The sequence below is a fragment of the Vicugna pacos genome, chromosome 9 (genome assembly GCF_048564905.1).
Source record: "Vicugna pacos chromosome 9, VicPac4, whole genome shotgun sequence".
Classification (NCBI taxonomy): domain Eukaryota; kingdom Metazoa; phylum Chordata; class Mammalia; order Artiodactyla; family Camelidae; genus Vicugna; species Vicugna pacos.
The window spans coordinates 9867233-9892177 of record NC_132995.1 but is presented as its reverse complement, the minus strand read 5'-3'; the positions used below and the strand labels follow the sequence as shown (position 1 = coordinate 9892177).

At 51.8% G+C, this 24945-nt stretch overlaps 1 protein-coding gene and 1 long non-coding RNA gene across 14 annotated transcripts in view; one reads left to right on the top strand and one right to left on the bottom strand.

Moving 5' to 3' along the window:
- Positions 1-1711: 1711 nt before the first annotated feature.
- On the bottom strand, positions 1712-19941 carry SMG9 (SMG9 nonsense mediated mRNA decay factor). 12 transcript variants are annotated; one of them, XM_072966929.1, is made up of 16 exons: positions 19819-19941; positions 19070-19185; positions 17231-17287; positions 16301-16456; positions 14101-14175; positions 13748-14012; positions 13555-13652; positions 11810-11922; positions 9798-9909; positions 7869-7964; positions 7405-7490; positions 4785-4891; positions 3989-4096; positions 3701-3829; positions 3265-3409; positions 1712-2231 (listed from the first exon to the last, which is right to left on the bottom strand). In XM_072966929.1, the coding sequence occupies exons 3-16, from the start codon at positions 17252-17254 to the stop codon at positions 2153-2155; spliced, it is 1593 nt and encodes a 530-aa protein (XP_072823030.1). In that variant the 5' UTR covers positions 17255-17287; positions 19070-19185; positions 19819-19941; the 3' UTR covers positions 1712-2152. The 12 variants fall into 12 exon arrangements, with proteins under 12 accessions (XP_072823030.1, XP_072823029.1, XP_072823039.1 ...); XM_072966928.1 differs by lacking the exons at positions 19070-19185; positions 19819-19941 and adding an exon at positions 18878-19022; XM_072966938.1 differs by lacking the exons at positions 19070-19185; positions 19819-19941 and adding an exon at positions 18878-19022 and having other exon boundaries at positions 3701-3793.
- Positions 19436-24945, top strand: part of LOC116282251 (uncharacterized) — a 70723-nt gene continuing 65213 nt past the window's right edge. The window contains exons 1-2 of one of the 2 annotated variants that reach the window (XR_012075467.1): positions 19436-19514; positions 21290-21433. This is a non-coding gene — a long non-coding RNA (uncharacterized lncRNA). Of the gene's footprint in view, positions 19515-20093; positions 20149-21289; positions 21434-24945 lie in introns of those variants that run through there. The other variant, XR_012075469.1, reaches the window with a different exon arrangement.

Genomic DNA, 24945 nt, shown 5'->3' with positions numbered 1-24945 from the left:
GGAAGGAAGAAACTCCAGCTCTAACTCTTATGGACTGACCTGATGTGCTGTTCTGTGCTTTTGTACCCTAGGTCTCATGCCCTCTGGCCATTGCCCCTACTTTCCCTACTCCAGTGAACCCCCACATCAACCAGCGGACCCCTGGGAAGCCAGGGGAGGGGATGGGACATGGGAGTGTTCAGTTCTGACAAGGCAGGGAAGAGCCACTAGTCTGGTGGAGAGCAGTAAGGAGGGTGTCCATGCAGGTCGGGGCATGGGGACAAAGCATTTAGAAGCACTTCAGTAAGAGGGCAGTGAATGTCACAGCTTTCTGGAGCCTTGGGGGGTCATTAAGGGAGGCTCCCACCTAAGGTTTCAGTCAGCAGGTGGCAGGGCCAGAGCCTGCCCTGGGTGTCATACCTCCCAGACCTGCCCCAGGTCTGCAGTCTCACTTCCCGCCAGAACATCTCTGGCCTGAGTGCTTTCTTCACTGCCCACCACCCTCTTCAGTTGTGCATTTTTTTCAAGAGACCCTGGGATTCCCATGACCTGGACACCTGAGGGCAGGGGGAAGACATGGGGGACTGGACAGGTGAGATCAGCTGGTTAGATGGGGACAGGCTGGTTTACTGAAGGGTGGAGCGGCCTGATTTGCGCATCAGGACTAATTTGGGATTAGGGTGTGTGACCTGACCCATCTGGAGATATACTTTGGGAAACACTAAGATGATGTCCCTTGTGTAACTGAGCAGGTGAGGGCAGATACTGTAATGAACTGTATGGTGTATTTAACTGAGGGCAGGCTCTGGATTTAAAGGTAGGGACCACTTCTCAGCAAGAGTAGATGAGGCTTATAGGGGACAGAGGCCACCATGTTTAACCAACAGTAGGCATCATGTGGAAAGGTAACACCTGAGGACTTGAATGAGGGAAGAACCTGTTTTGACTTTAGGGGAAGCACACTGGGCCCTCTGCATCCGAGGGCTCCACATCCATGGATTCAACCAACCTGGGATTGAAAATACTCAAAAAGAAATTTCAGAAAGTCCCACAAAGCAAAACTTAAATTTTCCAAGTGCTGGCAAGTATTTACATATCACTTACAGTGTATTTACAACTATTTACAAAGCACTGACACGGGATTAGGTTTTTAAAGTAATCTAGAGATGACTTACAGTGGCCAAGAGGGTGTAGGTAGGTTATATGCAAATACCACGCCATTCTACACAGGGTATCGGAGCATTCAAGGATTTTGATATCTGCAGGGGGTCCTAGAACCAATCCCCAATGGACACTGAATGACAACTGTACTATAATTAACTGTATTTAAATTAAGGACATGTTCTATTTTTTAACACTGAATTAGGCACTGCATTTAACTAGGCACCAAAGGCAGGCACTGTCTTCACGTGAGAGTGGCCGACACAAGGGTAGTCACCGCGTTTAGCCAGTGGAGGAGCCTGTACTTTCCTGTCCATGACAAGGGACGGAAGGCTTGATGTCACCCCAGGAAACAGAACTCCTCTTTCCAGAGGCTTCCTCCTTAGCGGAGACTGGTCTCATCTGCTCCCAACTCAGTGACCTACAGTGGATGTGTCTCCATGGGCGGTTCATTCAGGCTCCAATGGGTGGCCACAGCTCATCTGTCCCCCAAGAGCTGGGACCTGAATTTGTGAAGCTCCCCAGGACAGCACGCTGGGGAGAGGGGAAGAAGAGGAACCCCAGAACAGGCTTGCTTGATAATTTTTATTCCAACCACCAGATCTGCTCCAGTGAAGAGCCCCCTAGATCCTGCCTCACCTAACAGGAAAGGGCCGGCCGTCGGGGCAGAGGGACCTGCTGCTCTGGTCCCTGCAGAGGGAGGCCGAGATGGAGCCTGGGCTTCCTGGTGACCATCCAGGCTCCTCCCACCGCCTGTCCCTGTAGGGGACTGAGGATGGCTGCCCTGCTCACCTTGAGGGCGGGATCTCAAGGTCATCCCCCTAAACAGCGCTCCATTGAGGGTGGGGGGCCTGGCCCTGGACACCTCGTGTCTCTGGGCGAGGAAGTTGTGGTCCCACGCCCGGTAGGTCTGCTGCCACTCTCTACTCCGTGGGGGGAGGACGTGCGTGCCCCTTGCCAACCACTGGGGCCCGAAGGGGGAGTTCGCTGCCTTACATTCTTCCCCTTGGCTTTAAGCCAGCAGGCGGCTGTACTCTGCCAGGGCGGAGGACTTTTTCACCCCGTCCCAGATCCGGGCAGCGTAGTGGAACCTGTGAGAGGAGGTCAACAGTCAGGGCTGCCCTGCCCGTGGTCCCTGCCTGACCTGAGAGGTCAATCTCCTCACCCAGGATGCAGGGCAGACGCCAAGCTGAGCCGAGGCAGCCTGGGCCCCTTACTTCTCCCAGAAGGTGCCTGGTGGTGGACTAAGACCTCAAGCCCCCACCTCTAAGCTCAAACTTCTTCCCGCTCCACTCGGTGTTGGCCTTTGTGGGCGGCGGGTCTGTCTCTACCTCCCTCCAGAGTCTTGTGATGATCAGAAACGTCTAGCAGCTGTGGAACCCCCCTACTTCCCCGATTCTCCTCCTCCCCACTGGGCTCTGGTTTAGATCAGTGAGAGCAGCGCTCTTACCCCGCTGGCCCTGCCCTCGCCCGAGTGGCCGCCTGCTGCTGCGTGTGCACCCCTGGCCCCTTCTGGCCACAGCTGACTGCAGACAGACCCAGGGGAACCATGCTGGAGCTATGCCTCAAGTTTCTGTTTTCCTTGGAAATTAGATGACGTAGCCCTGAATCTGTGGCAGATCTGCTGTGGGCTCTGGACACAAAGTCATGCAGAACTGGGGCTGGGGCAGTGGTGCAGGGCTCCGTGAGGGCAGGTGGAGAAAGCCGCTGGCAGAGGAGGAAAACTGGATGAGACTTCACTACCCTGTGGGGGCCGATGGAAGCTGCAACTCTGGCTCCCGATGGCTTTTCCATTTCCTCTTCTGTAAGGCTATGCTTTCTGCGCTCAGGATCTTGGAACACATCTTTAAACTTGACCAGGCTCGCTGGTCTTACTCTGTGCAATCAGGTGACACCTAACCACAGGTGTGTGACCTCGCTGGGTGACACTTTCTCTGAGCCTAAATTTCCTTACTAGGAAAGCTGGTGACAAGACCTACACTCCACTGGTTCATAAGAATTTCATCTTAAAGCAACAAGATGGTAGTAGTCACCTTGCTGCCAAGGTATGGAGGGATTTCTGAAACCCTCGATGTGGTCCAGGTGGGGGCCCTCACCCTGACCCCCTCTGCCAAGTGTTCTCACCAGTTCTTCTCAGTGAGGATTGTGTGTGACAGCTGCGGCCGGGCCATGGACATCACCTGGCTCCGGAGCTTGCTCACTAAGGACTGGAAACTGGGGTGGCCACGGTACCCAGGGAGCAGGGAGAAGAGTGGGCTGGAACCGGGTCCTGGAAAGTTAGAGGAGGATGAGGGGGACAGCCTGCCGAGAGAGGAGGCTTCCTTCCCGTCGACAGCATCCTGGGCTTCCAGAAACACCTCTGAGTTCAGGTCCCCCTGTCCTTCCAGGACTTGGAATTGTGCTCCTTTGAGAGGGTCCAGGTACCTCAGGAACATGCCAGAGTCTCCCCTCAGACCAGGGTGGATTCCTGTCACCCCCAGACCGGGGTAGCCTGTGTCTCCCCTCAACCAGGGTGGGCTGTGTCTCCACAGGGACCAGATCCCTTTGAGGGGGGCCGTACCTGCTCTTGGTGGGTTTTCACTCTCTGCTTCACTGTCCATGAAGGGGACCAGGAACAGATTGACCTCGGAGTCCAGGAAGTCAGGCGGGAGCCCTGGGAAGACGTTGCACTGTAACATGGACAGAGTACCTGGCGGAGAGAACCTATCAGGCTGCAGGCACCGTGCTGCAGGGCAGCGGGCGGGGTATGCACGTGACGGTCAAACTGGGGTCAGGAGGGGGCTGGGGCTATAGGACCAGGAGCCAGGAGGCCACTGGCCAGCTTGGGGGACAGTCGGGGGACCCTCACCCTTGTAACGCAAGTGGGAGTGGGCCATGAGCTGGTCAATCATCAGGTGCATCTGCTGCAGCTTCCGGGGACAGAAGTCCTCTCGGCGGGCTTTGTTCTGCAGGAAGACTGGGGGCGGGGGGGAGAGACGGGCCTGTGGGGCAGCGCGCACTCGGCCACGTGGACGCCCCTTCCCACACCAAAACTCTGCCTTAAGTCTGAGTTCCCATCACCCGTCAGTGTTTACATGACCAGGAGCCTCGCTTTAGTACCGGGCCCTGTGCTGGCCCGTGCTGGGGACCAGAGAAATGAGGCAGCTCTGGTTTCTGCCCTCAGGAAGCCCCGTGTCTGCTCCAAACAGAGGCAGAAGAGGAAGACGGCCATGTGATCAGGAGCAGGACAGAAAGACTGAGGGCTTGGTGAGGTGGAGGAACTGGATCTTTACAGAAGCAGTGCGTCCAAGAGCAGAGCAAGGACAGAGCAGGCCAAGGAGCTGCAGGTGCGGGGGCCAGAGTAGGTGAACAGGGTGCACAGGGCCTCTGGGGCTGACTTGACACTCACTCCCTGTGCCCCGCACCAGGAGATGTCAGGGACCCAGAAAGGGGCAGACTAGGGTCCTGTCCCCAGAGCCTGACTCGGGGGTCCCACTCTTGATGGCCAGGGGCACCTCAGAGGAAGTGGCAGCTAATCCTTTTTGACTTCCCTCCTCAGAAGCCTCATCGTTGCTCCCCCCAGCACCCCACTTCCCTAGAGTGCTCCTGGATTTTGCCCGCCCCTCTCCCCACTGCCCACCCTCCAGGCCCCGAAAGCCACTCACCCAGGTGGGGGTAGTACTCAGTGCCTTCATCGGAGCCTGAGGAGCTGCTGGACTCGTGGCTGGGGGACGGGGTGGAGGGCTTCACCATCTCTGCTGTCTGGAGGAACCTTGGGGTTGGGGGTGAGAGGTTGGTGCTCTGGCCCTGGCCCCCCATGTCCCACAGCCTGGGGAAGGAGGGGGCTCCCTGTGCAGATCCGATTAAAGCTACAGCCACACTCAGAAAAATGAGACATACACACCATACTCCTCATACAACTTCAGGGAATCCGGGACAACCCTGTCAGACACCACTCCATGGACGCATGTCAACATACGTGTGTTTTTTAATGAGTTTATGCTATCAAGAAAAATATCTTTTAGAGAAGTTTTAAGTTCATAGCAAAAGTGGGTGGAAAGTACAGAGATTTCCTATAGAACCTCTGCTCCCTGCCACAGCCTCCCCATTTGTCAACATTCTGATGACACATCATCATCACTCAAAGTCCATGGTTTACTTCAGGGTTCACTCTCGGCATTGTATGTTCTATGGGTTTTGACAAAAATCACACATATCCACTATAGAGCATCACACTGAAGGGTTTCATGGCCCCCCAAATTCTCTGTGTTCTACACACTCACCCTCCTTCCCCCTCCCCACCCCTGGCATCCACCGTTACTTTTAGGTCTCCATGGTTTTGCCTTTTCCAGAATGTCACAGAGTTGGAGTCATACGGTATGCAGCCTTTTTAAATTAACTTCTTTCATCTCATAACATGCATTTAAAGTTCTTCCTGGTCTGTCATGGCTGGACAGCTCATCTTTTCCGGGCTCTGAGTAGTACTCCACTGTGTGGAGGGACCACAGCTCATTTACTCATTTATCTACTGAAGGGCATCTTGGTTGCCCCCTGATTTAGGTCATTAGGAATAAAGCTGCTATAAACATCTGTGTGCAGGCTTTTGTGTAAGCTTTCAGTTTATGCGATTTTGAAATAATTTGTCCAAATATGTCAAAGTAATCAGAATAAACCTGTTACCTGAGGAAAAGGATGATGTGATCTGATCAACTCTGGGCCTTCCCCTCACACAGACCAACATACAAATACGTGGTCCCCAATTTCAAGGGAGTCACCTGCCCTGAGATGCCCAGTTGTAGACTCTGGCTTCAAACCAAGGCTCTGTGCATACCAGCCAGGGCCCGTACCCCTACCAGATGTAAACTCCACAGAGCAGTCTGTCTTATCCATGTTTGTCCACACCTGTGTCCCCAGAGCCCAGGACAGCGAATGGCATGCACAAATGTCCAACACATCTGTCATGTGAATGAATCCCAATGGACGATGGTAGCAGGAGGGGGAGTGCAGGTTTTAGAATCAAGTCCCTCAGGTCACAACAGCCAGCTCACCCAGCAGGTTGTTTCAACTGTTGGCCAGACCTTCAGCTCACCCCCAGGGTTACTGACACAAACACTAAGTTCCCATGTATCAGTTGTTTGCTATGTACCAAGCACTGTGCTGAATGCTTTACATTCTTAAACTCACCGAGTCTGCATGAAAGTCTGCCTATGAGGAACTGTGGGAGAAGCAGGCCCTTGCCTAGCAAGAACTGGGATTCAGACCCAGGGCTGCCTGACTTGAGACATCTGCTTCCTTCGGGTTGGCTCTCCCCTCCCCACAAGCACCTGTTCCTTCCTGCTGTCTGTCTAGGCTCTGGGTCCAGGGCTGCTGGCCTCCCCAGAGCTACCTCCTGGAGCCTGAGGCCAAGAGGAGCCCATGCGGCCACAGGATCAGGATTTTTCCGAGGGGCAGAGCCAGGAGCCCAGCCTGACCTGACTCTTAAGGCCCGATCTGGGGGCACTTCTGGAACCTCCAGCTGCTTCACGCAGGACTCCTGCCAGGTTCTGACTCCCTCCCTCTCCTGTCCACCAGGGTACCACGGGGATGGTGCACACAACTGGAGGAGAAGGACAATGAGCCTCCAAGAACCAGACAAACCAGCTCCCCAGGACGTTATTCGTTCAACAAACCTGGGTTAAATACCTGCCTTGTGTCTGGCACTGTGTGAGGCACTGGGGATTCTGTCACCCTAGGGCTTACGTTCTAATGAGTCAGACAGACCATAAAGAGGTTTGTGCCATCCCGCCAGGGAGCAATCCATGCAATAAAGGAAAACACAGCAGGGTGTGAGCGGGAGAGTCACAGAAGATGCAGTGTGAGCAGGTCAGGCAAGGCCTCAGGGTGACCTGAAGGACATGAGGAAGGGAGTCCGACACCTGCAGGAGGAGTGCTTCTGGCTGAGGGATGGGGTGCAGAGGTCCGAAGCTGCACTAGGAATACCATGAGGCTGCTGTAGCTGTGATGGAGGGGGTGAGGGGAGGGAGGTGGCAGGAGAGGTCAATGCGGTGATGGTGACCCCATCACGTAGGACCCCATAAACCACACTTGGGAAGGACCCTGGATTGTAGTCTGAGTGACGTGTACAGTCATGCTGGGTGGTCCGTGTATTGAGGGAGGTGAGGTGGCTGTGTCCTACTCCAAATTACATTCTCAGAGGGTCCCTGTAGCTGCCGTGCGGAACTGTGAGAGCTGGGCAAGGCGCCAAGCCTCAGGGCCTGCCCGGCTCCCCGCCCACCAGCTCCTCACCTGTACAGGCTGAGGTCCGTGAACCAGTCCTGGACGACAATCACCACGTGGCACACCGTGAAGAGGAAGGCAGCAATCTGGAGTGACTGAGGGTAGGCGGGAAGGGACACCCGAGTTGAAGGTCCACTTGGCCCACCCTACGGTCCCTGATCCCAGGACTCAGCCGAGGGGGCAGCAGGGCAAGGGCCTCAGAGCCTTTAAGTGCCTACTGTGTGCCCAGACTGTGCTGGCACTTCTGCTACAGACCATCCCTCAATCGGGCAAGGGGGGCGTGATCACCTCATTTAACATGAGCGGATATGGAGGCTTGAGGGGGGAGTTTTCCGAGGGGCAGAGCCAGCAGCCCAGCCCGACCTGACTCTCAGTGCTGGGGCACCCGGGGCTCTCAGGAGGCAGAACCCAGGCCGACCCACCCCAGCTCCCCGACAGGAGGTGAGGAGCTGCAGGCCTGGCTCGGCCCTCACCTGCATCTCCACGTAGGTGTGGGGCAGGCTGTACTCTGGGGGCAGCTTGCGGTCATTGTTGATGAGGTGGTCCAGGACGGACGGGCTCAGGATGGGCTGGAGCAGGAAGAGAGGGAGGGGTCAGCAAAGGGCTGGGGGCCGGGGCCCCAGGGCACGTGGCCATCTGAGTTCCACGTGATGACTGCAGATGCAAAATAAGGTCGGAAACACAGGCAGTTTCTAATTAGTACAGAGCCAGTCAGTGGGAGGAGGTGAAAGAGAAAAGTTTCCAAGCACTTTCCCAGCTCTTTCACAGAACACCGCTGCTCTCGAGCGCCGCGCGCCCCCGAACTCTCCTCGTGCTCATCCATCCAACGTCTACTTGAATGAGTCACGTCCCTTGTTGTGTTAGCTGTTTCAAATGCTTTCAAAACTTCACTAAGATAATGACTTAGATCAGGAAACAATGATTACTGTGAAGACTGGTGAGGATTTAAAAACTGCATCAGTGGCTGTAAAAGAATTAGTGGTGAGCTTGTCACCTTTTCTTAAAGGAAAACTCCATTTAAGAATTACAAGAACCAAAATGAACTGGAGAGTCTATTCACTTCTTACTGCAGTGAGTGGAATTCTTTAAGAGAGGCTTCCCTGACAGCTCACTTTCTAAGACTCCAGACTCCACAGTGTTTCACTCTGTCTGGTTTTAACTTCTTCTCCGCCCCATCCCGCGCACAGCCGGTTCAGTTCACCTCCAGGTCCCCGGGATTCCTGGACCGGGCCTGGCACACAGGTCTCACACCACATCTGTGGAAGGTTTCCCAAGCTCCATGGGATCAATGTGTACAGCGGCCAGAACTCTGTTCCTCTAACAGTCAGTGAGCATCAGCAGAGAGCCAGGACCCCTCCCTGGGGAGCTGCGGGCAGGTGGGGAGTGGGTGCACTGCACAAAAACCAGACCCATCAATCCTGCTGCAGTGGGAGGCGCACATGGGCACTAGCAGGCGCTCAGAGGAGGGGAAGGCTTCCGGGAGGAGGCAACGCCCCAGTGGAGTCTTCAGGGAGGAGAAGGGTTAAATTAGCCAGGCAAACAAGAAGGGGAGAGAGTTCTAAAGACAGGGACACCGACAGCCAAGAGTACTGAGACCCTGTTTCATGTCAGGCACGTTAGGACTTCACTTTCGTTAACACGCTGAAACCTCACAGACCCTGTGAGGGAGGTAACATTGTTTTTCCCACTTAAGAAAACTGAGGCATGGAAATGTTAAGTAACTCGGCCAACGTTGCACAGCCTGGGAGAGAGACTACGGCAAGGCCTTGTGGTGTGCGTGGTGGGGCTGGTGACTACCGCCGAGAGGAGGCCAGAGTCTGAAGGAGGCAAGCCACACCAGCCCTGGGTGCCAGGCAAAGGAACAGGGACCCTGGGGAAGCTGAGGACAGCGCCAGTCAAACGCAGGGCAGGTCATTTCTAACGAGGAGGAGGAGCCTGGAGGCACAACACATGCCCAGTCCCATGCCAAGCCCTCTGCCTGTGCCATTCCCGACTCCTCACAGCCACCAGGGAAGCTGAGAACAACTATCACCCGTTTACAGACGAAGAAGCTGAGGGAGGGTGTGTGTGTGGCTGGGATGAGGGAGGGTTAAAACTTACTCAAAGTCACCCAGCTGGTAAGGATTAAAGGCCAGATTTGGATACAGCCCGACTCCGAGGCCCACACTTTGAACTTTGTGTTTCTTTAGGCGCCTGTGCACACGCTGGATGGGAGGGGAGGGGGGTTAAAACCTGGTAAGAAGAGACGGAGGGCCAGGAAAAGACACACTTGCCCAAGGGCACTAGCAAGGTCATGGCTTGGCCAGAGCCACGGGGCCTCCAAGCAGGGTTCTGGCTTAGGTACACTCGGGGATGGAGCTGAACGCAGCACGCACCAGAGTGAGGCGAGTGGAGGCCGGTACCTGTGTGTCCAGAAAAACGATCCGCTCCTGGGTAATAAAGAAGTCGATGCCACTGGTCTGGTTGCCCCCTCGCTCCTTCATTTCTGCGCTCTGGGCCCGGAAAACATACGCCCTGTGGAGAGGAGCAGATGGGGGCATTAGAGGCCTCGTTCTCGTCCTTCGACACCTTCAGAGTGTGGCCCAGTGAGCAAGCACGCAAGATGTGATTCCCGCCTGCTCACAAAGCCTTCCATCCATGGCCCCTGCGGTCTAGGGGCTACACTGTATACCACATGACTCCACTCCTATCCGTAAGTAGACCTGTTAACATATTCAACAAAATCAGTAAACAGAGGTGTTTAGGAGCAGGGATCCTGCCAGACTGCCAGGATTTAAATCCCAGCTCTGCCTCTTCCTGGCTGTGTGGCTTGAGTAATCTCCTTAATCTTTCTCCTCAGTTTCCTCATCTGTAAAATGAGGATACCAATAGTCTCAAGTTCTCAGGGTGACTGTGAAGTTAATATACAAGAGAGAGAGTAGAGGCTTGGACTGGGAGGTGGGAGTAAAGGAGAGAAGCAGGCAAATTCTCAAGATAATTAGGAGGGAAAACTTAAGAGACCTGATGGCAAGAGCTGATACCAAAGTCCACTGGCTGACCTGCCTCAAAAAGGCACGTTATGCCTAAAAGATTCTCTCTAGCTTGGGAGTCTGAGTTGAGAGCCATGGGGAAGTTCTGCTAGTTGGGGGTGGAGGCTGACATGGGAAGAAGGCTACCCAAGAGAGTGGCAGCTCTTCCAGAGCAGAGCTGGGCTGTGCTGAAGCCAAGAGTGAGAAGAGAGGGATGGAGCCGACCCGGGAGACAGAGCAACCCTGCAGTTCTGGTTCTGGTGATGCATGTTCTCATGACAGTGGTTCTTAACCTGTGGGTTTCCATCAGGCCCCTCTGAGATCTGGTGGAAACCACAGACCCTTTCCCTAGAAAAAAAACCTGATTGTAGATGAGTGTAAAATTCTGCATATTCCGTCAGAGGGTGCATGGACCCCTGATGCCCATTCATGGAGTCCAGGGTAGTATCACCTGCTTTGCAAGAAACCAAGCCCCTGTGTTTTTTAAATAACCCCAAGTGCCTAATGCCCCTTCTCACTCCCCACCTGGATTCTCCCTTATTAGACTGTCTCTGTCTCCTACTTTGCCTTCTCTCTTTCCTTCCCTGCCCCTAGTCTGGGGCTCTAGTTCTTAAATTTCCTTCTCCCCCAAATCCTCTCCTGTGACTTCATCCTTCATCTTTTTTTAATTTTAATTTTTTAAATTTTGGGGCAGGAGGTAATCAGGTATTTATTTACATGTTTATTTTTAATGGCGGTACTGGGGATTGAACCCAGGATCTTGTGCACGTTAGGCATGCACTCTACCACTAAGCTATACCTTCCCCCCTCATCCTTCATCTTTGCAATCACTCCCCATTCCTGCAGGGGAATGCAGGACTGAAGCTGGTCTAGAACTCATGCCCCTCATCCAGGTCTCCTGCCCCACTGTCTCCCAGGCCACATTGGCCACATCTTGTGAGCATTTGCTCTGCGTCAGGTTCTTGTTAACTTTTGCCTTCCTGATCTTGTCTCAGCCTCTAAAAACCCACTTTGCAGATGAGGAAGTGAGATACTAGGAGGTGAAGGGCCCTAACCAAGGTCAACTACCTGGTGAGTGGCAGGGCTGAGACATGAGGTAAATCTAAATCCAGACTTAATGAAGACATCATCCCAGTTCCTGGCTGGGCCCTGTACCATTTTATGGAGCAAAGCAGGGAGGGAAGGATGGAAGAACAGGACTGGTTACCTTGGAGCTACATGAAGATTTGGTCCAGCCCCTAATCATCCTCGTCTGACAAAGACATTGAGGTCAAGGGAGGAGAAACAACTTCCCAAAGTCCTTGGTGACACCACTTACAATACCCAGGCCCACGCTCCCCTGACCCAGGTGGGTGCCCACCTCCCTCCCAGCCTCTTCCACACATTTCCCCAGGGACTCTCCTCACCTCTGGTCCTCCTCGGGAGTGTTGGCTGACAACAACGACATAACCATGGACTTGCCTGTCCCCTGGAGGCCCAGGACACCAACCACCAAGACATCAGTCTGATCCAACAGGTACTGTGGGAAGATGCAGCAATGTGACCCTGAGAAATCTGTCAGTTGCGGGAGCAGAACGGAGAGAGGGGCCCTGGAGGCTTCCATGGCTCACATACCTGCCTTGTCAGATATGAAGGGAAAACTGTCACGGCCCCAAATCCCCTCAATTGGGCAAAGGACCTCTGTATGTGCGTGGTGGTGAGGCATATGATTGTTCTGGGCACAAAGAATGGCATCTGCGAGAGCTCCAGAGTAGAAAAGAACCTGGTGTGGTCAAGACACTAACAGGAACGCGGGCGGCTAGAACACACTGGGAAAGGGCTGCTTGACTTTTGGGAGAGAAGGGCAGAGGCACAGAACGAGACAACGGGGGAGGACAGGACTGGGTAACTGAGGACAACTGGAACAGACTCCCGGGAGGTTTTTGGCTTCAGGTAGGTTGGGAAACGGGGCAGCAGTGAGCAGGCAGGGGAGACCAGTCTGTCCTGTCTGTGGGATTTAAAAGTGTCCTGGAGAATCCTGAGATCTACACCTCAGGGCCACTAGCCCTGCTGACTTTCACCACCAGGGGGTGTAAGAGACGCGCCTCAAGGAAAAGAGTCAAGTAGTTAAGGTGGCTGCTGCTCCTTAGAGTCACCTGGAGAGCTTTAAAAAAAAAAAAAAGAACAGCTAATCCTGGGCCTAACCCTAGGCACGTTAACAGAATATGAATATCTAGGGTTTGCTTTGTTCTATATGATAGAACCTGACTACGTCTGGCTATTTAAATTAAAATTAATTCAAATTAAACAAAACTAAAAATGTAGTTCCTCAGTTATACTAGCCACAAATGGGGATGTGTGGATCCGTGCTCAACAGCCACACACAAAGACAGTGGCCACCACATCAGATGGCACAAATACAGACCATTTTCATCACTGCAGAGAGCTCTACTTGGTGGTGCTGAAGGGTGGGGCCTGGACACTGGCTCGCTCGCTCTTTTTTAAAGCTCCCCAGTTGGTATCAATGTGAGCATGGACATAGAAAGGCAGCAGGGGCCTGGTAACAGATGGGCTTGGCATGCTGTCCTCATAAATCCAAGCTGCTGGAGAAGGAGAGGGGATACCTGGCAGAATCTGAGCAGGGATGTGGTGACAGGTCGGGGGGAAGGCAGCAGGAGAGGGGAAATGAAGACTGGGAGACTGGAGGGAGATACAATGGTCCAGGAGGAGATACGTAGAAGATACGACAGAGATACGAAGTCTGAACTAGAGTGGGGGCCGCTGGGATGGAGGGGAACCTCTGGAGCGTGACATTCAAACCAGTTAACACTAGGACAGCGCGGGTCTCAGCCACTTAGGGGAAGGACTGGAGCAGGCCCAGGAGGGATGGTGCAGGAGATCCCAGCGCCTCTGCAGTGGTCGTGGCTCCCTCTCTGCTAATCAGTATCAATGTATTTCAGTAGTTCAATGACCAGCACAGCTGAGCTAGCGTAAGCCACTGAAATTCAGCCCAGCTGGCTGAGAACTTTCCAATCCAATCCCTCTCATTGCTGCAATTGCTTGAAAGCTGTCCAGTCTGGCATCACCTACCAAGAGGGTGGGGAGTAGGGAGGAGGCGAGGGTGTGAGACCCGGAGAAGGTGGAGCAGGGAGGACCTCCAAGCCCCCAGTACCTCGATGGCACTGTCGCACCAGTTCATCTGGTCATCCACCAACTTGATGCTGTGTTTCATGCGCTCAGGGGGCAGGAGTTTGGCCTGGCCCACAACAGCTGGAGACAGGAGAAAGCAGGAGACAAAGGGCGTGCTGAGGGCCTGTGCGAAGGGGTTCCAGCTCCCATCCAGACCCTGCCTGGCCCCAACTCACGGTCCATGGCTGCTGGTGCAGCAGTGCCCATGCCCCGGTTCTGAATCTGGTACACAGGCTGCGTGGGCCTCTGCCCTTCCTTCTCCCCCTTGGGTGGCGCGGGGGCCGCAGGGGGTGGGGGTGCGGTGCCCTCGGGGGTTGAGGCACTTGTCGAGGCCACAGGCCCTTTCCCCTCCTCCCGTGGTTTCATGAGGACGATGGGCTTCTCAAGAGGGGCCGGAGCAGGCGGGGCAGCAGGGGCTGCTGGAGGCGGTGGCTGTTTTGACTACGGAGTGAGAAGGTTCCAGTCACTGGAGGAGATCTTGGCCCTAATTGCTCCCAGCCTCCCTTTCCAAAAATTCTTCCCCACTCACCCGCTCTGCTGGAGGTTTGGAGAGGATTATGGGGGTTTTCTGCATGACCGACGCGCTTGCCTCTTCGCTGCCATCCTGCGATCAGGGAGGGCGGTTACTCAGGAATGGCTACCCTGACTCCCTGGCCACTCCTTTCCATGCCAGGTACCCACCATTCTGAGTAACTCCTTCAATCCTACCAACAGCTGTGAGAGATACTATCATCCCCACTTTACAAATGAAGGAATGGAGATCCAGAGAGGTTAACTGGCTTGCCCAAGGTCACATAGCCATTAAACTGTGTAGCCAGGATGTGAAACCAGGCAGCCTGGCTCCAGAACCTCCATTTGGCTGCCTCTGCTAGACAAACCAAGGGAGGAGGACCCAGGGCTCTGGAGCTAGATCGAGCCGGGTTCAAACTTGGCCCTGGCTTTTGCTGGCCATGTGAACGCAGATCAGGGACCGCCCTCACTTAGGCCTGCTTCTTCATCTGGTGAACGGGGATAGAATTCCTTTCAAGGCTGAAAGTAGACAGGACTTGCTGAGAGCTGTCCACTGGCATTCAGGGCATGGCAGGTGCACACTACCCTGTCCCAGCCTCTCCTCGGCTCTCCTCCGGGGCTGGCCAAGTCGGCGGGCTGATTCCCACACCTTGTCCTCTTCATGCCTCTGCTGACTCACCCCCGATCTGCTTCAGAAAAGGGAGAGACCTGAGTCTGAGTCTTATTCTTTCTCTGGTTCCCTGAGTAAGACGACAGAGTCCTGACACCTTTCTGGGTCTGTTCCTTCACCCACATATTGAGGCTACTTACTGAAATCCCGTTCACTCACTGGCCTACGGTGAAGGGCGAACAAAAGGATATGAAAGTGCTTTAGTGGGAATAGTTGAGTGGGGAGAGAAGACAACAGCTGGGAGGCACAATGGTGCCTGACGGCGTGGGGGGAGTCCAGGACGAGGCCCGCTGGGCTATCACTGACACTGGGAGAGAGAGGAATGGCAGGAAGATGCCGAGGTCAGCGGGAGACATGGGGATGTGAGGAGTCCTCTGCCAGTCAGGAGGCTGCCAGGGCTCAGTTCCAAGGTCAGGGTCAAAGAGAAGAGTCCTGGGAGCTACTGTTCAAAGACTGAAGCTGAGGTGCAGGAAGATGGTAATGTTCCCCAGAAGGATGTGTGAGGGAGACTGCGTGTTCTCACTTCTGCTGCAACCCCAGGGGAGGAACAAGCAACAGCCAGGCTCACTGTGAATAAATTTCCTTCATGTTTATAGTTTTATGGCTCAGAAACTGGTCGCAACCGTTACCTTCTTCAGCTCCACCAAATAGCCCTCAGAGGTGGGTGGAGCCCTGGGGAAAGAACCCGGGGGAGGGGGGCAGGTTCTGGCAGTGAGTCACCTATGCCCAGGAGAGGAGCCAGGCAGGGGCCACACCCACACCGAAGCCCACGATTCCCAGGCCAGGACACTCCATGGCAGGCAAAACACTGCTGTGCCTGAGGCTCACTTGGTTTGGGGTTCATGTCCTGGCCCCAAAGCTCATTGACTCTGTGACTTTCTAAGCCTCCTCTCATTAGTGAGAACCAGATCTGCTGTAGGCTCCACTTCATGGAGCTGCAGGAGCTCAGGAAGACCCAAAGGGTAGAAAGCACCTCTGCACGGAGCCAGCGCACTGCACGCTGCTCAATAAACAGAATCAGCTGCTATTACCATACGACTCCTTCAAACATGAGTGCAGGGCACCTCTCGGCTCAAACTCTCCAATGCCAATTCCATGCAGTGAAATCCTAAGTTCTTCAGGGCCTACCAGGTCCCATGTATGTGGCCCAAGTTCTCCCTCTGACCTCATCCTCTAACACTTTCCCTTCTTCTTCATCCACTGCAGCCACACTGGCCTCTTTGCTACTCTGTGAACTCACCAGGTGAAGGCCTCAGGACCCTCGCATCTGCTGTTCCTTCTGTTCTGAGCGCTCTTCAATCAGATTTTGTCATGGCCAGTTTCCTCCACCTCCTTCAGGTCTCTGCTCAAAACTCAGTCCTCCAGAGCAGCCTTCTCTGACTGCTTCATCTACAATAGCCCCTTTATCGCCCTCTGAGGGAGGGCAGTCCGCTTTGTCCCCAGATGTGTCCCTAGCATCAAGATGATGGCCTGGCACCTGGCAGATGCTCACCAAACTGCTGTGGAAGGAGTGGACACATGAATGCTGCCCTTGGGCCCAGACACTTACCCGTCTCTCTCTTTCCCAGGGTGCAATGTAGTCCCTCTCCCGACCGCCAGGCCCAGAGAGATTCTGGGGGCCACCAGGGCCTGGCTCCTTCCATCGTCGTCGCCTCTCTATCCCGTAGAGCCCAGGCTGACTGTGCCCAGACTCAGACATGGTTACCTACAGGGAGAAAGAGGTCAATTTCAGGGTGAAGAGAGTCTCTCCCTACTCTATTTGGCTTACTCTGGACTATTAAGAAGGCACTTCCTTTCAAGAGAGCTCTGTGGCTGTGGTGGTGACTGCTAGCTGGCTCCCAATACCCATTCTTAATTTCTTCAAAGAAAGAAAACCTCCAGTTCTGGGTACATGGCTATCCAGAATACACTTCTCAGCCTAGTTTGCAGTTAGGTGTGGCCATGTGACTAAGTTCTTTCTGGCCAATGGTATGACACTAGAAGTGTGTCATGACAGCATTCAGAAACTTTTCTTCACAGACTCTGGCACATGTCTTTTGTCCCTTCCTCCTCCTAGCTGAAAGGAATGTGGGTATGGAGGCTGGAACTCAAGCAGCCACTGTGGTCTGTGAGGCAACTTAATGGAAGGAAGGCAAGGCAGAACAAAATACAAAGTTCAGGGGTTCCCTATTAACCAACCTTACATTGCCTATCTCTGGAGGCAGTGAGAAACAAATACCCTTCCATCTCTTGCAGCCAAAACTATTCCCAACTATTAACCACTTAGCCACAAAATAAGTAATAACCCAAAGGAGGAAAGACATAAAAATGGGACATACTCTTTCTCAAAGTGCAACAAAGTGTTTCCTTACAAATCTATAACATGATCCCCAGTCTGAAAACTACTCTTTTGATTACACAATACGGGCACATGTAGGGGTGGGGCTGCAGCATTCAAGGGCCTATTTTCATCTGGTGTCTTACATCTCAGCATATTTACCTTCCATTCCTGATGGTCTGCCATCCATCACACTCCAAGGTCTCACCAGTGTTTAATCTAAGATGTTATAAAATGTAGGATAAGCTATATGACCCACTCCCTACCATTTAACTAGCTGTTTACAGGTCCCTAGGGAGTTTCCCCAGCTGTTTATACTTCATTCCAGGGAAGTCTTTGTCTGCAAAACTGTGAGGCCAACCGCTGCAGCTCACAGGTCAAGTTGGCAAACTGTAGCCTATGAACCAACTCTGGTCTGCCCTCTGTTTTTGTAAATAAAGTTTTACTGGAACACAGCCATGTCCCTCAATTTATACACTGTCTATGGCTGCCTTCTTGGTACACTGGCAGGGCTGAGTAGCCGAGACAGAGACAGTGTGGCCTGCAGAGTCTAAAATAATTAGTCTCTGGCCCTTTACAGAAAAAGTTTGCTGACTCTTGCTTAGCTCTTAAATGCCTTCATATCATTCTATGAATCCCCCCACCTCCCACCCCAGTATACAGTGACATTAACACGTCCCTGGGAGACACTTTCCCCAGAACTGACGTTTCTGTTTACAGGATGCAAAAATAATTTTGCTAGCCAGGAAGACATTTGTTTAGCTCCTCTCTCACTGCTGACCTCTCCTCCAAACACAACTAGGTGGAAGACTGTCTTCTGAGACAAAGGAAGGCAAGGCCAGTTTACAGATGCTTCTGCAAACTGATTTATTCAGCACTTAAACGACTGTTCAGTCTCAGATGGAGAGTCCCTTCAGAAACTGGGATCCCTCCCTCCTTTGCAATTAAGTGTCTGTTTACACATTATTCTGGAAACCTCCCTCGCACTTACTTACATATCTGTCTTCATGCCTCAATGGAGATCCCACTCTAGCACTAAGGTGTCTGTTTAAATATCTGCGAGGACCCACTTCCCACCCATGTTATTCTGGGAACTTACACAGTATTTGAGTCTATTCAACAGTCTCTATGGGGAGCTCCCCAGAATTAAAGGATCTACTTACAAGCATTTTGGGGACTCCCCAATAATTTCCAGGCTCCTCTGGGGATTCTGCCCAAAGTTATAAAGCCATCTGTGTTCGTTTACAGGACTCTTACAGTAACCTCCCAGAGATTGAGTCTTAATTACAAATTCTTTGGCGGGCTTCCTCAGTACTTAAGCATCTATTCACATGCCCCTTTAGGGAATCTCCCAGAATCTAAGCGTCTATCTGCAAATTATTTGGAGAGACTCCAAATTCCTAACTCCGTATTTATGGTCTAATGAAGCACCCCTGGCCGAGAACTTAAGTCTACCCACACTATTTTTCTAAGAACTCTTGAACACTTACACATACAGATACAGTCTCCTATATGGGGCCTCCTCTACAACTCAAGTCTACCTATGTTTCATTCGGGGGATGCCCCACCATCAGGCATGTGTTTATAAGGCCTCCCGTGGGGAACTCCAGAAGTTCAATTTCTATGTACCCAGTATCTGGAGATATTTGGAGGACCTCCCAATGTTTAAGGATCTATTCGGAGGCCCGCTCCAAGTGTTCCCAGAACTTGTTTCTCTTTACACGTTACTGGAGGGATCTTCGAGGAACTTTCTGGTCAGTTTACAGGCCCTCTCTATTACAGTCTACAAGAACTGAAGTTCCTGCATACACATTATTTGCCTCCTTTCCACCCTACTCCCGCCAACCCGGTATTTAACCGGTTACTCTTGGCTCCGTACACAGTTACGCACACCGCGGGGAGTCCAAGCGACCGGTTAGCGGTCGAGGAGGGGGCGGGGCCCCGAAACGCGCCCCACGCCCCGCCCCGCGCCAGCCCCGCGCGGGCACGCGAGCCCCTTACCTAAGGCGGCTGCTGATTGGTTCCTGGGGCGCAGCGGGACGCGCGCTCTCCGTGACGGGGGTGGGTGGGCTGGGGGCGGGGAGTACCACCACAAGCCACCGGCCTGTAAATGGAGTCTGGGGGTGCCGGGAGTGTGGGAGAGAAAGGGAGAGAACCCGCACCAGTTACTCCAGAACCGGTGTGGGCATTCTAGAAGCGGCACCCAAGGAAGGACAGCCCGAAGGAGGAAAAGGTAGAGGCGATATCGCGAGGCCAAGCCGAGCTCAGGTCTCGCGGGCTGCCGACCTTACGCACGCGCCGCGGGCTGGGCGCGCGAGAACCGAGTGTGAGCGCTGGGCTGAGCATGCGCTGATGGAGATGGTTGGACGCAGCACGCATGCGGATTACGGAGGGGCGAAAGGAGGGCGTTGCGACTCCGCCTCAGTGCGCGTGCGCTTCGCTGGAGGTATGAGTGGGCGCACAGAAAGAAAGAAGAGGGGGCGAGCCGGGAAATTTGAGGTTCGAGTCCCGCCTTCTCAGTGGTGTTGGCGGGATGCGGTCGGGTGGGGCGGCAGGGAGGAATTTCAGTGTCCTGGGCTGAGTAAGTGGTGAATGAGTCAGACCTGGCGTATGCGCTGGAAGATAGCCCGGTCTGTGGAGGGAGACAGCTAGGGGATCAAATCACTTAGGGAAGGGCGAAGGTCTGGTTAGACCTTGAAGGGTAGGGCGAGGGAACCCCTGGAGAAAGGTCCAGACTGACTAGGACTTACGGAGTTACACCGGGGTGGGAGGTGAGGCAGCAGAGATGGGCAGGTCAGATCTTGAATGCATGTGAGACGCGGAGTGGTCCTTACGACCACGTAAGTCCCTCAGGGGCTGCGGTGGAGGAGGGATTCAGTACTAAGAGTCGAGATTCAAACGCCTGCGGACGGATCCCTGAGCGCGCCAAAAACGAAAGCCAGGCCAGAGCGCCGCTCGCGGAGGGCGCATGCGCAGGCCGGAAGGCTTCGCGACTTTTTACCTGGAGCGGGTGGTTGGTTGCCAGGGGGAACGACAGATTGTTCAAGAGAAGAGAGGAGTATAAATATATTCATAGATACGTGAGTGGGGAGTTTCCCGTTTTTAATTTGAAATCTTAGTAGTTTTTTTTTCGGGGTGAGGGGAGGTAATTAGGCTAATGTTATTTATTTTATAATAGAGGTACTGGGGATTGAACCTAGGACCTCGTGCATGCTAAGCACTCACTCTACCACTGAACTACACCCCTCCCCAGTAAAGTCTTAAAAGTTATATTTGAACACAGAATGCATGTACATTCTGACAAAGTTCAAGCAGCCAATGGGGTACATGATAAAAGTAAGTCTCCACTCTGGTTTCCATATTCCTCCATTCCTAGAGCACCAGTTCCCAGTTTCCTGTGAGCTGCTGTTACAGCAAAGCATTGGAGTTGAGAGCTTGAGCCGGGTTCCTATAAATGGTGGGGGACCTTGGCCAAGTTCCTTAACCCTCTCTGCCTCTAGGTCCGTTTTTTTGGAGGGGTGAGTAGCGGGGAGGTAATTAGGTTTATTTATTTTTCTTTTTATTAGAGGTATTGGGGAATGAACCCAGGACCTTGTGCATGCAAGCATGCTCTCTACCACTTGAGCTATACCCTGCTCCTTGGGTTCCTGTTTCTGAAATGGAGATGTGGGGCACCGGCTGATGATACTGGCAGAGTTAAATGGGTGAAAGTGCCTCGAAGAGCGCCTGGTAGCACTACGTGCTGTCATTTTGTAGTTTACGAGGATAATGATAGTGATTGAGTCTGAATCGCCCCCTCCCCTCCAGGCCTCATCCCTGCTACCATTTTCTCAGCACAGGTACCAAGTGGAACCATATCTCCAGGCTGTCACAGGCTGAGTGAAAACAACCACCAGACAGACTGAGTTGAGAGTCCTGTTGTTTATGGATTCTCCAGAAGACTGTGGGTGTTTGGTGGAGATACACATGACAAGCTACCTTAGTGTTGTGTCTGTCAGTGTCTCTCTTAAGCATCTTCATTTGTTAGCTCCTATCGTTTTCTTACCTGAATTTCTCAACCCCATGTTACCCTCCATGCCAGTTTCACATATGGGCAACCCTCAGAGGTGGAACTTTGACTTAAGGGAAAAGGAAGGACTTGGCGTTGGACCACAGGCCCACTGAATACCAGGTTCTGGCTTACGTACCTCACTCCAACCTTCTCCCCTCCTCATTTAACAGATACAGAAAATGAGTCTGAAAGAAGAAGGGCTTACTTGAAGTCCCCATAGCCAGGAAGCATCAGGGCCTGGATTCAAACCCAAGCCTGCCTCACTCTAGGGCGAGCCCACAGTTTTTCCCTGGCAACAGGCAGCCTGCCTAGTGGTGAGTCAGTGGTGCAATCAAGCACCCAGAGAGCTGCCTTTTCTCTTATATAGTGAGATGGAATGCTGTTGTATGAATGTACTTTATTTAATCACTTCCTACTGATAAACATTTAGGCTGTTTCTGAACTTTTGCTCTTGTGAACATTTGCCACAATTAGTATGCTTGTACATCTGATTGCATGTATATGATAGTATTATCATTAGAATATCTTATTTGAAGTAGAGTTGCTGACTCAAAGGGTACATGCACTGGGAATTTTAAGAGCCATTGCCCAATGATCTATTCATTCCTCAGTTCACTTCTCTGTCCATTTCATTCATTTATTTGTATATACTGAGTGAATTATAGAACTCCAGTCATCTGCTGGCATGGCTGTCAGCTGGAGATCCTATAGTGAATAGGACAGAGTATCTGTCCTTTAGGAACAATTATCGTAGTGGGGCAGCTGATGCCAGGTAAAAGATGCTTGAAAGGAAAAATCAGGATAGGAATTGGAAGTGATGGAGGTCACAGAGAGTGACAGGTCTGTCAGGGAAGGCTGCTCTGAAAAGGTGACATCTGAATAGAGGCCTGAAAGACTGTAAGGAAATGAGCTTCATGAAGATGCTGAAGAACAGTAAGTAGAAAAACCATGAAGTAGGAGTGAACCTGAGTGTTCTCAGAATATCGAGGTGACCAGAGTGGCTGGAGCAGAGTGGAAGAGGATTATTTAGAGATAGAGCTGTAGAGAGGGCCAGGTTGCATGGGGTTCTTATGGGCCATGGTAAGGGCTTTTGAATTTACTTTCAAGTGTAACAGGAAGCCTTTGGAGGGCTGTGAACAAGGACCAGCATGTTGTGATGTATGTTTTATAAAGACTTCCCTTGTGAACATGAAAAAGTAATAACGGGTTGCATGTGGGGGTGAAAGTTATAGGTCAATGTGGATCAGAACCATGAGGAAGACTTCTAAAGACTTACATTTTTGAACCACGTGACTGTCACCTATGCACATAAAAGCCAAAGTGGCCCTGGCTGCCATGAGGAGAGTAGGATGCAGCTGGGCAGGCCTGGAAGCAGAAGATGAGGAAGCTGCTGTCCCTGCCTGGACGAGAAATGATGGTGACTCAGGAAGAGGGTTGTGTGAGAGGAAGCATGAATCAGGGATGACTTGAAAGTTATCCTGAAGGTTTGGGCCCGACCAAGTGGGTGAAGAGTGATGCTTTCTTTTTTGTAATTAATTTTTTATTGACATATAGTTGATTTACAATATTGTGTTAGTTTCTGGTGTACAGCAAAGTGATTCAGTGATATACATACACACACACACACACTCTTTCAGATTCTTTTCCATTATGGCTTATTACAGAATATTGGGTATAGTTCCCTGTGCTCTACAGTAGGACCTTGTTTGGGAGTGATGCTTTTTACCAAGATGGGGAGGAGTAGTCTTGATGGGAAACTGACAAGCTTTGAACTTATTAACTTTGAGGTGCACGTAGGACTAAGTTAAGTGGTTGCAGTTGGGAGAAGCCAGGGTTTGTAGATACAGAATTTTTACTGCCTTTTCATTATGAAATTTTGAAAACATATATAAAAACATATAAAATTATTTTAAAAAATGTACCATAAAACCTTTGTGTATACTGGGTATGTGTTTGGTCTAAAGAACTCCCACCTACCCACCACCCAGTATGGACAGTCATCTACATTTTACTTGTTTCTTCTATTTCTTTCTGGTACATACATATAAGCACATTTTTTCCTCTAGTTTCTTTCCTTATTTTTTAAGCATTTAGGCAAATTGCAGCTGTCCTGTCATTTTATCAGTAACTATACAAGTATGCTATTTGAGGGGTCTGTTAATATATAGATGGTATTTAAAGCCTTGGGATTTGCTGAAACCATCCAGACTGAGGGGGTGTAGAGAGCAGAGACTGAGCCCTGGGCCTCCCACATTTAGGAATCAGGAAAGGACCAGCATCCTGGACAGGGGCTAACAGGGAGCAGGAACATTAGGACAAGCGATGACCTGGGGCCAGGGGAACAAAGGGTTCCAAAAAGATGGTGATCAACTAGGGAGCAGGTGGGGAGGGCAGAACTCAGTGGCAGAGTGGGTGCTTAGCATGCACCAGGTCCTGGGTTCAATCCCCAGTCCATCCATTAAAAATAAATAAATAAACCTAATCCCCCCCCAAAAAAATTAAAAAACAAGAAAACAAGCAAAACCTAAGGGGCAGAGTTACGGGCAGTAGCTGGAGGTGGACATGGTGTCTGCCATGAAGAAAACATGGCTGTCTTATCCCCCTCTCAACTGTGTTACGGAAATGTTTCAATATCATAATACAGATTTTATAAGGAAAAGTTTATGGGTTCTTATTTTTCCTTAGCTTTTTACTGGTGAGGTATAACTTAAATGTGGCAAAATACAGAAAAGGCACAGATCTTAAGGGTACAGGTCAATGAATTTTTATAAAATATATACTTGTGTAACCACTATCCAAGTCAAGATAAAGACCATTTCCAGCACCCCAGAAATTTCTCTTGGGCCCTTTCCCTGTCAACTCCCCCACTCCAGAAGCAACCACTGGTCTGATTCTGGTCACTATGGTGAGTTGTGCCTGATCTTGAACTTGATATAAATGAAATCTTACAGCAGGTCTTCTGTGTTGTCTGCCTTCTTTAGCTCTTTGGTCTGTAAGGGTCTTCCCTTTTGTTGAACATAACAGGAGTTAGTTCTATAGAAACTTTGAAAGGATTTCCACACACTGATTATTTCGCAATATCTAAAATAAAGCCTCTGAATATGAATTCCAGATGTTTTGCAGTTTGGTGACTCATAGGGAGCTTTAAGGATAATGGAGGATATAAACTGCTTCACGTCCCATTGGCGTGTTTTTAAGATGAGAGGGATGACAGCACGTTTGTGTGCTGATGGAAGTAAGAGCGGGGAAATGGACAAGAGAGGAGACTCAGGACCTGGGTCCTCAAGAAGATGAGAGAAAGTGCAGACGGGGTACAGGTGGAGACGGGGTTGGACCTGAATAGAAGGAGGGCCAGCTCATCCTGGTAAAAGAAAAGAAAGTGTTACCATTTGACATCTCCAAATTATAAAAACCACTCTCCTTGTCTTTATATGTTGGAACTATTCCACACAGCATCAATGCTCAGAACAGGTCCTTGGCGTGCAGTCTGGTGTTGATGGAGATGATATGGCTTCCTATATGGATCATAGTGAAGAACTGGCCAAACACTGGCGATGTTTGTTCTATGTGGGTGAAGCAAAATGGATGCGAGAGTGGTGTGCAGTTACAGCGAGGAGTCTTTGGGAAGGAAGAGGAGTCCTGGGGCAGGAGCAGCTGTGATACTGTCATTTGTAATAAATATGTACTTAGTCTTTGTCCTGGAGTCTGGCACAGAGCTCCCAAAACTGTTGGAACTTCCTGTGATGAGAACAGATGCCACAGTCTTTTGTTATGTTAATGAGGTGGCTTTTGGAAAGCACCTAGGTAACCTAAGGATGGCTGGTTG

Coding starts and splice junctions, on each gene's coding strand:
- SMG9 (XM_072966929.1), bottom strand. CDS start 17,254: ATGGCAGACCATCAGGAATGGAAG. Junction 13,653..13,747: donor TGCACCAGCAGCCATGGACC/GTGAGTTGGGGC, acceptor TCCTGTCTCCAG/CTGTTGTGGGCCAGGCCAAA. Junction 9,910..11,809: donor ACTCCCGAGGAGGACCAGAG/GTGAGGAGAGTC, acceptor TCCTCTCCACAG/GGCGTATGTTTTCCGGGCCC.